Genomic DNA, 14,202 nt, shown 5'->3' with positions numbered 1-14,202 from the left:
TAGGGGATACAGACAAAAACGCAAAATTGTCATTACTTTACAGACAGTGCCTTGCCTTGTCTTCCTATCCATTGCGCATGTCCAAAGTTAACAATGAAAATGGCTGCTATGGCTTTCATACCCGGCGACGGCGAGAGAAAACAAGCGTAAGACATTTTTTAAATTGTGTTTTAGGCAAGATGTATAGTTGTCGCGATAGGGTATTCTGCGTGTGGTCGTAACTAAAGTTAATGAGAAAAATAATAATTTCGTATATAACAGAGAGCCTGTTTCAGTACTGTAGCTAACTAACGCGGCTAACTACAGTAGCTAACGTTAGAAGAAATTTGCCCTTTAATTGAAACTAGCTAACTTAGTTATATAGCTAGGTGTTTAACGTTATTTAAGGTAGGTAGCTAACGTTATGTAGCTATCTTCCAAGTCAATGTCAGTTATGAAACTCGGAGAAATACTGGACAAGTTTAGACTAATTAAATCAGGTGTGCTTGTTCAAGACTAGAACACAATTGTGAAACGACTGAGGGTCCCCAAGGAAAGGTCTGAGAAACACTTAAGTTGCACCAGTAACGTTAGTAGTTGTGGAATAAACCAGCATTAGTTGTCAAATGAACCAATTACAATAGACCTTCCCAATTGACTAATCATTACCCTTTCCTATATATTTTTTGTTCGCAGGGGAGAGGATGCAGAGAGCTCAGGGAGGAGTGGCAATGAAGAGGAAAATGAGGACCTGTCATGTGAAGAGGAGGAAGAAGGAAGTGCCGGGAAGGTCGAAGCCGGTTCGTTGAAGCTCCTCGTTGCCGTGAGCTCTGCCCAGACCAAGAAGAAGAAACACAAGCACCGCAGCAAACACAAGCGACAGAAGCACGTCTCCCCAGAGGTCAAGGAGCGGCGCCACGGGCACCGGCACAAGCACAAGAGGCACAAGCGTAAAGACAACCCCTCAACCGATGTCTTCTCAAACTGTGGCGATGACGACGCTTCCCTGTACTCCTCCTCTGCCAAGCACCCAAGACTGGAAGATGATGAGATGGCACTTCTGGAGGAGCTGGAGAAACAGAGGGCCCTGATCCAAGCCGAGCTAGACGGTGAACTGACTGAGGGGGGCAGGGGGGTACAGTCGGACATGGGGCTCATACTCCAGGGCTACCACTCTGAAGAGGAGGAGGATGGGGAGCTTCAGGTGGAGAGGGAGCACAATGGGCAGCACTGGTGTATAGCGGCAACAGGTCCCGGGTCCGGCTCAGGCTCACAGACCGCTAAGGACACCTGTAGAGGACGACGAGAGTCGATAGATGCCGGAAAAGCTAAGCAGAGCAATCCCAATAAAAATGCCAGGAAGAGCAGGACAGACGGGAAGACCAAGGATCGGATGAGAGGACGGAGCACTTCCAGGGATAGAGACGGCAGAAGACATTCCAGGAGTTCAGTGTGCTTTAGGTCTCCTCCTGGCACCAGCAAGCAGCCTTCCCCACCGGCTCAGAGCAGAGGAGCCCAAAACCAGGAGCCCAGCGGCAGCAACCACAAGTCACCCGAGCACTACAAGGCCAGGTGGCCAGATAAGGAAGGGGACAAGGACAAGAAGGCGTCCAAGTCCCCCGCCAAGGACGCTTCCTCTGGGAAGGAGAACCGCTCTCCAGGCCTGCGAGGGAGGCCGCCAGGCCCCGCCCTCCTGCTGCAGCACAGCACGTCCCCATCACAATGTCAGAACTCCCTGGACTCATCCTCAGGCCCCCAGGCAGCTGAGCGAAGGGCCATGTCACCGTCACCACCCAGAGGGGGTCACCCACGCTCCCCGGAGAGTCGAAGGAGAGTGATTGACCGACTGAGACTTCCACCTGGCAGGTCAGAATTTTTGGGGGCCAAATGTCAATTCCAAAACAAACACACATCCGTCATAAACACACACATTAATTTGTGTTAAATACAGATAAACACGTGCTATTATTTTCGTTGAGGAGATGTGTCCCCTCGCAACCAGGTACAGAATCCACAAATGAATTTACCGGTAACATATTGTGACAACCATCAGCTCCTGGGTTATCACTCTCCTCCCAGGATAGACCATGAGCATTGGAATGGGAAGCCCTGGAGTGTATTAATTAGGTAATTAGTGTACACTGTAACGCCTTTTTTTGCAACAGAAAATGTTTTGAAATGAAAAGTAGCGTTTCTTATCAGGCAAGTTCAGGTTAGACCCCATTTTGTCCGGTTGCTTCCATTTGGTTTCTAGTGAATACACCCCTAGTAATGTGAGGGGAGGAGGATACTTGCAATATCACTGTTATTGCAGGTCGACCCATGACAGCTATCAGCGGAAACAGTGGCAATAAGAAAAAACAAGTGCAGATGTTAGTGCAAGAAAGACAAGTACTTAATTGCTATATGGGAGATGGCACTTTACATGTCGTCATGCCACGATATTCCCAAACAAACACGGTCAATTGTACATCATCCCCACATTGAATCCTGTCCAAATAAAATCAGACCCACTTTAGGTAATGCATGGAGAATATTGAATGTTGAACACCTTATCCTTTTGTCACGTGATCTTCAGGATGTGGAGCCAGGAAGAGGCAGGGGTCCGTAGGGACACTAGCCCGGCCCTAGATGCCCGACGACGGTTCAGCCGCTCACCTTTCAGGCGGAGATCGCGCTCTCCCAGGAGATGCAGCAGGTCACCTTTCAGGCGGAGATCGCGCTCTCCCAGGAGATGCAGCAGGTCACCATTCAGGAGGAGGTGGGTGGAGGACAGGTTCAAAAGTGTTTTTTAGTATCCATATTGGTGCATGTCTCATTATCTGTATAACCACTACCTGTGTTATGTATTTGAGTCTAAAACTACAGATGCAGTGCCTTTGGAAAGTATTCAGACCCCTTGAATTTTACCACATTTTGTTACGTTACAGCCTTATTATAAAATTGATTAAATAAAGAAAAATCCTCAGCAATCTACACACAATACCCCATAATGACAAAGTGAAAACAGCTTCTTAGAAATGTTTGCAAATGTATTAAAAATAAACAACAAATGCCTTATTTACACAAGTATTCAGACCTGCTATGAGAGTTTGAAATTGAGCTCAGGTGCATCCTGTTTCCATTGATCATCCTTGATGTTTCTACAACTTGATTAGAGTCCATCTGTGGTAAATTCAATTGATTGGACATGATTTGGAAAGGCACACTTCTGTCTATATAAGGTCCCACAGTTGACTACATGTCAGAGCAAAGCCATGAGGTCGAAATAATTGTCCAAGACTCTTCCTAAAGCTGACCGCCTGACCAAATTAAGCAATCGGAGGAGAAGGTCCTTGGTCCGGGAGGTTACCAAGAACCCGATGGTCACTCTTGACAGAGCTCCAGAGTTCCTTTGTGGGCATTGGAGAACCTTCCAGAAGGACAACCATCTGTGCAGCACTCCACCAATCAGCCCTGAATGGTAGAGTGGCTAGACAGAAGCCACTCATCAATTAAAGGCACATGACAGCCAACTTGGAGTTTTCCAAAAGGCACCTAATGGACTCTCAGACCATGAGAAACGAGATTCTCTGGTTTGATGGAACCAAGATTGAACTCTTTGGCCTGAGTGACAAGCGTCACGTCTGGAAGAAACCTGGCACCATCCCTACGGTGAAGCATGGTGGTGGCAGCATCATGCTGTGGGGATGTTTTCTGGTGCAGGGACTGGGAGACTAGTCAGGATCAAGGGAAAGATCAACGGAGCAAAGTACAGAGATCCTTGATGAAAATCTCCGACTGGGGCAAAGGTTCACCTTCAAACAGGACAACGACCATAAGCACACAGCCAAGACAATGCAGGAGTGGCTTCGAGACAAGTCTCTGAATGTCCTAGAGTGGCCCAGCCAGAGCCCGGACTTGAACCCGATTGAACATCTCTGGAGAGACCTGAAAATGGCTGTACAGCTACGCTCCCCATCCAACCTGACAGAGCTTGAGAGGATCTGCAGAGAAGATTGGGAGAAACTCCCCAAATACAGGTGTGCAAAGTAGAGGTCGACCGATTATGATTTTTCAACGCCGATACCGTTTATTGGAGGGCAACAAAAAAAAAGCCGATACCGATTAATCGACTGAATTTTTTTTGTTGTATTAATGACAATTACAACAATACTTAATATAATACATCAATAAAATCAATTTAGCCTCAAATAAATAATGAAACATGTTCAATTTGGTTTAAATAATGCAAAAACAAAGTGTTGGAGAAGAAAGTAAAAGTGCAATATGTGCTATGTAAGAAAGCTAACGTTTAAGTTCCTTGCTCAGAACTTATGAAAGCTGGTGGTTCCTTTTAACATGAGTCATCAATATTCCCAGGTAAGAAGTTTTGGGTTGTAGTTATTATAGGAATTATAGGACTATTTCCCTCTACCATTTGTATTTCATTTAACCTTTGACTATTGGATTTTCTTATAGGCACTTTAGTGCCAGTGTAACAGTATAGCTTCCGTCCCTCTCCTCGCCCCTCCCTGGGCTCGAACCAAGAACACAATGACAACAGCCACCCTCGAAGCAGCGTTACTCATGCAGAGCAAGGGAAACAACCACAGGCTCAGAGTGAGTGACGTTTGAAACGCTATTAGCTCGCTCTAACTAGCCAGCCATTTCACTTCGGTTACACCAGCCTCATCTCGGGAGTTGATAGGCTTAAAGTCATAAACAGCGCAATGCTTGACCCACAACGAAGAGCTGCTGGCAAAACACACAAGTGCTGTTTGAATGAATGTTTACCTGCCTGCTTCTGCCTACCACCACTCAGTCAGATGCTTAGATGCTTGTATGCTCAGTCAGATTATATGCAATGCAGGACATGCTAGATAATGTCTAGTAATATCATCAACCATGTGTAGTTATCCTGTGATTATGATTGATTGTTTTTTATAAGATTAGTTTAATGTTAGTTAGCAACTTACCTTAGCTTACAACATTCGCGTAACAGGCAGTCTCCTTGTGGAGTGCAACGAGAGAGCCAGGTCGTTATTGTGTTGGACTAGTTAACTGTAACGTTGCAAGATTGGATCCCCCAAGCTGACAAGGTGAAAATCTGTCGTTGTGCCCCTGAACGAGGCAGTTAACCCACCGTTCCTAGGCCGTCATTGAAAATAAGAATGTGTTCTTCACTGCCTTGCCTAGTTAAATAAAGATTAAATAAAGGTGTATAAAAAGAAATCGGTGTCCAAAAATACAGATTTCCGATTGTTATGAATAATTGGTGCCGATTTCAAGTTATCGGCCATTCCGATTAATCGGTCGACTTGTAGTGTCATACCCAAGAAGACTTGAGGCTGTAATCACTGCCAAAGGTGCTTCAACAAAGTACTGAGTAAAGCATCTGAATGCTTAGTGGCAAGAAAAGGTATGTAAACCCTTTGGAAATAAATTGGTCATAAAATGTGAACTGCTCTTCATCTAGGTCACAACAATAGACATACAGTCTGCTTAAACTAATTACACGCAAACAATTATACGTGTTCATGTCTATTGAACTCAGCATGTAAACATTCACAGTGCAGGTTGGAAAAAGTATGTGTAACTGGTAGACCCTCTTTTGGCAGCAATATCCTCAACCAAATGTCTTCTGTAGTTGCGGCTCAGACCTGCACAATGGTCAGGAGGAATTTTGGACCATTTCACTTCACAAAACTGTTTCAGTTCAGCAATATTCTTGGGATGTCTGGTGTGAACTGCTCTCTTGAGGTCATGCCACAGCACTCTAATTGGGTTGAGGTCAGGACTGGGCCACCCCAGAAGCCCCAAACCACGATGCTCCCTCCACCATACTTTACAGGTGGGATGAGGTTTTGATGTTGGTGCGCTGTGCCTTTTTTTTCTCCACACATAGTGTTGTGTGTTCCTTCCAAACATCTCAACTTTAGTTTAATCTGTCCACATATTTTGCTAGTAGCGCTGTCCAGGTGCACTTTTGCAAACTTCAGGCGTGCAGCAATGGTTTTTTTGGACAGCAGTGGCTTCTTCGGTGGTGTCCTCCCATGAACACCATTCTTGTTTAGTGTTTTATGTATCGTAGACTCGTCAACAGAGATGTTAGCATGTTCCAGAGATTTTTGTAAATCTTTAACTGACACTCTAGGATTCTTCTTAACCTCATTGAGCATTCTCCGCTGTGCTCTTGCAGTCGTCTTTCCAGGATGGCCACTCCTAGGGAGAGTAGCAACAGTGCTGAACTTTCTACATTTAGAGACCATTTTGTCTTACCATGGACTGATGAACATCAAGGCTAGATACTTTTAGAGATACTTTTGTAACCCTTTCCAGCTTTATGCAAGTCAACAATTCTTAATCTTAGGTCTTCTGAGATCTCTTTTGTTCGGCGTGGCTCACATCAGAAAATGCTTCTTGTGAATAGCAAACATTTTGTGAGTTTTTTTATTTTATTGGGCAAGGCAGCTCTAACCAACATCTCCAATCTCGTCTCATTGATTAGACTCCAAGTTAGCTGACTCCAATTAGCTTTTGAAGAAGTAATTAGCCTAGGGGTTCACATACTTTTTCTTTCCATAGTGGTTCTTCCTTTAAAAGTTGCAGTACAGCTTGCGTGATGCTGCAGAATTCTATTCATTAATGCTAGTTAGTGCTAGTTTGACCACCAAGGGGGCATCTTTGAGAAGCATTTGATAGCCTTCAATAGTGGCTGTACTAAAAAATGTAAAACCTTTTTTTGTAAGAACACAGTATATGGGACTGATTTTAAGAAATTTAGGTTAATTAATTTGTTTAATATTATGGTGTTTCTAGTCCAAGAACAACTAAAAATTTCTCTGGGTTTCCATTAGGATGGAACGGAAAATATGTCACTACAGCGTGACGGTCGGGAGTAGGCTACAGTACTTGGCTATTTTGCTAAAGAATCCCTCTGTCTTGCGGGAGATGGGTTCAATTCACAGATGGGGAGGAAGGAGTAGGCTGTCCTTGTAAAGAAGAATTTGTTCTTAACTGACTTGCCTACCCAAATGGAGATCCAGTGAAAATAAAAAATCTCATTGATTTATCAAGACCAGTCCCCATGCTTGTCTCAGAGCAGTGCGGAACAGTGCTAAAATAGTTGTAGGCTATTGCTTCAAATCCTATTGCTTCTAACTTCAATATGCTCTTCAAATAAATAAGACTATTTTTAACAGCACATTACTCAACACTAGTGGCGGCCAGCACCGGGAGACCCATGAGGCCGCTTTTGGATTTAATTCTGAATCCTCTATATGTAATTATTGGCAGTCACGTCATATTTTTCGATATACTGTAGGCCTACCATAGACTCAGTAGTGTTGAGTAATGTGCTGTTAAAAGTGGTGTGGGTCTTATTTGAAGAGCATATTGAAGTTGGAAGCAATAGAATTTGAAGCACAAAGTATCAAAATACAGAGCGGTGTTGGTAAAGGAATATTGTCCTGCTAATGGCCCATAATGGGCTATAATATTACTGTACGTGGTGTCCAGGTCAGGAAAACCAAAGCATTTCTTAATTAAAGACTATCAGAAAGAATGTTGGTACTTATTTGTTTTGATCCAAAGCCATGAATGAGTGAGTCACTCAGCTTTATGTAGGTGCCGGGCTATATGACTTTTCCATCAACTTGAAAATATATAACAATATTTTGGAGGTTATTTTTTTGTTTTTAAACGAAAGTGAGCGATTGTAATCTGAATAAAGGCCAAAACATTTATTTCTGTTTTTAGAGGGAGAGAAATGCTGGGCCAATTGTGCGACGCCCTATGTGATTCCCAATCAGGGGTCGGATGTGATCCATTATATTTTTTGTCTTTTCTGGTGGATTAAACTGAAATTGCAACCAATCACGGCCAACCTAACTACCAGCTACCTGCTAATAGCTATTTTTTTTTTTTCCAGTGAACAACAATTTCTTTACCTTCAGTAGACAACTTTGTTCCAATATTTCTGTAATTCAGTGATATTTATTCCCATAGGAATTTGTTATGGATCCATAACTAAGTAAACATCTGCATTTTGAAAGAGTATTTTTTTATCATTATTTACGAAAGCATAAAGACACGGATGAAGAAATACAGTACTGTAAAGTATATGCTTTTACTTTTGGATAATAAATCATTTAAAGAGTTTTGCATATATAAGCCACCTGAATTTGTTTATTAGGCTATAGCAGAACAGCACAACGGTCCGGACCGCCCTTGCTGTGCCTGGGTAGCAGTTGATCAAGTTCTGTTGTCAGAAGAGGAATGGAAATGTCAGGATGAACCGATGACCTGATGAAACTGCCAGGTATGTTGACTCTGAATGTCGGAGGTGGAGTTCCAGAGCTCACTGGTGTGCCTGGCATTGTGACTCCATCTCGTTCCTCGCCCTCTTCAACGCGTCATACTCCGCCAACGCACCTGGCTCTGGACCAATGGCATCACAGCACAACATCAACATTGCTCTAATCACTGTCAGAAGACCGTTGAAGAAACTGGCGTGGACTTATGGAAAGGCTCGGTAAGACATATCAATATATATATTTTTTTTAAACATCCCTTTTTTTTCCCCTTGAACATTTTGTTTGCTTGTTTTGTACTGTTCTGTAGGTTCGGCCCGATAATTTGTCTGACGAACAAAGAACTTTGCGTCCTGCGGGTCCAGGCATGGATCAAATCTGGCAAGACATTCAATGTCATCTTCACAGACGAATCAACTGTGGCCCTTGAGCAATTTGCTTAAAATTGCTACAGAAAAAAGAAAGAAGGTTAAGCAAGCAGAGTCCCAAGCATCCGCTCAAACTCGACGTGTGGGGCAATTTCTCGCCAGGGACCCAAATTTGATTTTTGATGGTTAGCTTGGCTATTTACAAATCAAAAGGTACAGTGCCTTGCGAAAGTTTTCGGCCCCCTTGAACTTTGTGACCTTTTGCCACATTTCAGGCTTCAAACATAAAGATATAAAACTGTATTGTTTCAGTTTTTGATTTGTTAAAAAAGTTTGAAATATCCAATAAATGTCGTTCCACTTCATTATTGTGTCCCACTTGTTGTTGATTCTTCACAAAAAAAAGACAGTTTTATATCTTTGTTTGAAGCCTGAAATGTGGCAAAAGGTCGCAAAATTCAAGGGGGCCGAATACTTTCGCAAGGCACTGTACATCAAATATTGTAGCCTACAACGCACGGACTGCTATGTGTTCCACAATTCACTGTTGTCTCCTTTTTCAGGTGTCATGGCTCAAGATTTCTTTGAGGAAGAAATCAAGAGATATGCTGGACCATATGTCAGAGAGGTGTTTCTGGGACCACATTGTTTCTTTCAAGGTCACTTGCTCTGAGACCTTGAAGTAGTGGTTCCCCTTGCTCTGCAAAGGCCTTGGCTTTTGTGGAGCGATGGGTAATGATGCTTCGTGGCTGACTGTTGTTGATGTGTGCAGAGGGGTCCCTGGTTCGCGCCCGGGTATGGGTGAGGGGACGGTCTAAAGTTATACTGTTACATTTAGGCCTATGTACACGTATATTTCTAGTGTTGTACCTAATGTTGGCTGTTAGGCTAAATGTTTTTTTTTTTTTTTCAAATGCGGACAATGACCCAAAACACACTGCCGCCCGGGTTTGCATTGCAAATGAGGGCATAAACTGAGTCAAGATGCCAGCAGATTTTATGTAGTAAAATAAATCAAATCAAATTTTATTTGTCACATACACATGGTTAGCAGATGTTAATGCAAGTGTAGCGAAATGCTTGTGCTTCTAGTTCCGACAATGCAGTAATAACCAATGAGTAATCTAGCTAACAATTCCCAAAACTACTACCTTATACACTTAAGTGTAAAGGGATAAAGAATATGTACATAAAGATCTATGAATGAGTGATGGTACAGAGTGGCATAGGCAAGATGCAGTAGATGGTATCGAGTACAGTGTATACATATGAGATGAGTATGTAAACAAAGTGGCATAGTTTAAAGTGGCTAGTGATACATGGATTACATAAAGATGCAGTAGATGATATAGAGTACACTATATACGTATACATATGAGATAAAAATGTAGGCTATGTAAATGTTATATTAAGTAGCATTGTTTAAAGTGGCTAGTGATATATTTTACACAAATTCCCATCAATTCCCATTATTAACGTGGCTGGAGTTGAGTCAGTGTGTTGGCAGCAGCCACTCATTGTTAGTGGTGGCTGTTTAACAGTCTGATGGCCTTGAGATAGAAGCTGTTTTTCAGTCTCTCGGTCCCAGCTTTGATGCACCTGTACTGACCTCGCCTTCTGGACGATAGCGGGGTGAACAGGCAGTGGCTCGGGTGGTTGTTGTCCTTGATGATCTTTATGGCCTTCCTGTGACATCGGGTGGTGTAGGTGTCCTGGAGGGCAGGTAGTTTGCCCCCGGTGATGTGTTGTGCAGACCTCACTACCCTCTGGAGAGCCTTACGGTTGTGGGCGGAGCAGTTGCCGTACCAGGCGGTGATACAGCCTGACAGGATGCTCTCGATTGTGCATCTGTAGAAGTTTGTGAGTGCTTTTGGTGACAAGCCAAATTTCTTCAGCCTCCTGAGGTTGAAGAGGCGCTGCTGCGCCTTCTTCACGATGCTGTCTGTGTGGGTGGACCAATTCAGTGTGTCTGTGATGTGTACGCCAAGGAACTTAAAACTTACTACCCTCTCCACTACTGTTCCATCGATGTGGATAGGGGGGTGTTCCCTCTGCTGTTTCCTGAAGTCCACAATCATCTCCTTAGTTTTGTTGACGTTGAGTGTGAGGTTATTTTCCTGACACCACACTCCGAGGGCCCTCACCTCCTCCCTGTAGGCCGTCTCGTCGTTGTTGGTAATCAAGCCTACCACTGTTGTGTCGTCCGCAAACTTGATGATTGAGTTGGAGGAGTGCGTGGCCACGCAGTCTTGGGTGAACAGGGAGTACAGGAGAGGAAAGGTAAAATAAATAAGACAACACCTACGGTATGCCTACAGTATATCTAAAAATGTTTTTTATTAATCTCATTTTGTAGGTCTACTGATTTTAAACCCGATCGAACTCGTTTGGCATCAACTGAAAATATTAATCCATATCTCTGCCAAGCCTACAAGCAAAGATGAACTGGTGAAGGACATCAAGACGTTTTGGCAAGATAAATTGATGATACTACGATGCAGCAAATACATTGATCATCTCAGCGTGATCGTGGAAGTGCGACTAAAATGTAGTTTCAATAACCATCTGCATTTTGAATGTCTTTTTTTCTAGTTATTTTATTAACAGAAGCATGAAGATGTTGATGAAGAAATACTGTACTGCTGTTTTCAGTTATAAATGTAACACTTCAGAGTACTTAAGCGTTGAATACATTGCAGGTAGGGGGATGTTCGCACTTCAGTAGCCGGGCTATAAAGAGTCTATTGTCCTGCTAATCGGGCAACAAGTGTTTGAAAACCTGTTTTCATAATGCCACTGTCTGTCCATCACTACTGTAAATAAAAACACAGTATCTTGTTTACATTCTTTATTGTAACCATAATGTCACAAATCATTTGTATTTACCTTTCCAATTACCTTTAGCGTTTGGGATTAATTTGATTAATAATATGGTGTTTCTAATTCCAAGAAAAACAAAAAACCCTCTAGGATGAAATGGAAAATATGGTGCTGTACAATGTGACTGTCGGGAGTAGGCTACAGTATTTAGCTAAAGAATCCCGGGTACCGGGGTTCAATTTCCCGGATGGGGATGAAGGATTAGGCTGTCCTTGTAAATAAGAATTTGTTCTTAACTGACTTGTCTAGTTTAAAGGTTACATTGAGAGTATAACATTTCTACACCCTTATTGTATAATTGTAGTCTAACCAATACCCAAACGGAGATTCAGTGAAAATAAAAATGTCATAGGTTTATCAAGACCAGTCCCCATGCTTGTCTCAGAGCAGAGTGAAACGGTGCTAAAATAGTTGTAGGCTATTGCTTCAAATCCTATTGCTTCCAACTTCAATATGCTCTTTAAGTAAGACCTACACCACTTTTAACAGAACATTACTCAACACTAGTGAGACTTATATCGCCTACAGTATTTCGGAAAATATGACCTGACTGCCAATAATCACATATAGAAGATTGGAGGATATTTCTGTAATTCAGTGATATTTATTCCCATAGTAATTTATGGATCCATAACTAAATAAACATTGCCATTTTGAAATAGTATTTTTATTTTATTAACGATAAGAAGCTATTATTAGTTACATTGTTTTAGTTTGAACGTGCAGACTAGCACTAAGAACAGCGGGAACGTTTCCCTAGTCAGCACCATTATTAGGGCGATGCCCCTTAAAGTGTTCTGTACTACCCAGGGTGGGGGTCCACCCCTACCCTCGTGCCTTGAACCTAGCACGCTTTCAGTGGTTACAGCTGGAGAACTGCAAGGCAATCCCATTGTGCGCCACTCGGGAGACATGACCAATATGATCAATATATTGTCCTGCTAATAACAGGGTTAATAATATATCTGTGAGAATATACAAGGGGATTTTATATAATAATAATCGTTTTGTTTAAAAATATATATAATTTGGAGATTTCATTGTCAAATGAGCCAGAAAAAGGCCATTCTTGAACATGGGGTGAGACATTGTTAGTAATTTGTAAATAAAGCCAGTTTGTTATTTAGAATTATTTTTTTCTGTTTTTAGAGGGAGAGAAACCAAAAACCTACTGTCATCTTATGGGTCTCCCAATCGAGGTCAGCACGAGTATTGAACCAGCATCTGTAGCAGTGTCTTAGACCTGGTCTGAAGCAATGAAGTGGTGACGCAGGGTACCGTACTAATCCACAAATTACCTCTAAGTACCGCAGTATAAAACTTTTAGTGGAGCAACCACTGTATGTAAGTGTGATATTTCCGTTTTTTATAAATGAGCAAACATTTATAAAAACCTGTTTTTGCTTTGTGATTATGGGGTATTGTGTGTAGATCAATGAGGAAAAAAACAAATTGAATCTATTTTAGAATAAGGCTGTAACGTAACAATGTGGGATTGTCAAGGGGTCTGAATACTTACTGAAGGCACTGTAGGTCACTAGTCCTATTGTCTGTGCATTGAAGGTCTGCTTAGACTGAAACTTAATTCTTTATATTGATATTTAAATACAATAACGATTTTTATAATGGAGAGAATTGCAACTCACATAAGTTTTGGGTTATGAAATTTCGATTATAAGGTGTTTTGTTATTCTTGAAGATTCAATGGTAATAGCTATATCATTAATATAAATGACCATTGATCAGCAGGATGCCTTCCGTATTGCACCTGCAAGATGCTCAGGCTTTTTCTTCGCTCTTCTCCATAGGTCGTTGGATCGGTTGGGACGGAGGCTGCGGTGGCGTTCCAGATCCCAGGAGAGGAGATGGAGCCGGGACAGAGAGGACAAGTTCAAAGGCAGCCTCTCGGAGGGAATGAGGGTCGACAAGGAGGACTCTGAAGATGAAGTGTAGGCAGTGCACTAAGGAATTTTAGTTGCTTATACCCTATGAAAGTCATACTTCTGCATCAAGTCCCCTAATCTTTTGAATGGGCATAACGATTATATCATAACATTTGTGGAAACGTAGTAATTTAAGGTGTGTATATATACAATTATAATTTGTGCTTGTGGATACATTTACTTCTGCCAGATGCCTTTTATAAGTTTTGCCTTGAAAACGCTTAAAAAACCTACAAATGTTCAAAAACTGGAAAATGACAGATCACTTTAATAGGGTATTGCTTACTTCAGATTTTGTCTTAAGTGTTGACTGTATGGTTCATACACATGATTCAACATTAATCAATTTCAGTCTCATTAAACCACACCATTTTTGTTTTAGGGCAAGCTTTTTGTAATATAAGCTTTTGTTCATGAGTGTGGGGAGGATGACCACATTGTATGTGTTCGTCGAGAGTTGACGTGGTGTTTCCTGTCCAGGCTGGAAGATTACGATGTGGATGAGGAGGACGAGGAGGCTCTCATTGAACAGAGGAGGCTACAGCGCCTGGCCATCGTCCAGGTGGGTGATAAGACCTCAATAATATCATCCTTCGATGCACTGACATTACTTTAAACAGAGCCATAAACAGCCGTTTAATGTCATGATATGCCATTTACCCTGTATTATTGGTTATTGTCATCCACTGCATGCACACATGGCACACACAGGTGTTTGATTGTTAGTTCATCATGTGT

The 14,202-nt window shown here is 42.2% G+C and overlaps 1 protein-coding gene across 2 annotated transcripts in view; it reads left to right on the top strand.

Moving 5' to 3' along the window:
* Positions 1-80: 80 nt before the first annotated feature.
* Positions 81-14,202, top strand: part of LOC115114255 (serine/threonine-protein kinase PRP4 homolog) — a 34,519-nt gene continuing 20,397 nt past the window's right edge. For both annotated transcript variants that reach the window (XM_029642344.2, XM_029642345.1), the window contains exons 1-5: positions 81-146; positions 676-1,845; positions 2,558-2,740; positions 13,330-13,470; positions 13,945-14,026. In XM_029642344.2, coding sequence (XP_029498204.1) covers positions 94-146; positions 676-1,845; positions 2,558-2,740; positions 13,330-13,470; positions 13,945-14,026 — 1,629 coding nt within the window. In that variant the 5' untranslated portion in view covers positions 81-93. The remainder of the gene's footprint in view (positions 147-675; positions 1,846-2,557; positions 2,741-13,329; positions 13,471-13,944; positions 14,027-14,202) is intronic.

This window comes from Oncorhynchus nerka, linkage group LG9b, assembly GCF_034236695.1.
Source record: "Oncorhynchus nerka isolate Pitt River linkage group LG9b, Oner_Uvic_2.0, whole genome shotgun sequence".
NCBI lineage: Eukaryota > Metazoa > Chordata > Actinopteri > Salmoniformes > Salmonidae > Oncorhynchus > Oncorhynchus nerka.
Note: the sequence above shows the minus strand (reverse complement) of the source record. Positions and strands in the feature narration are given on the sequence as shown.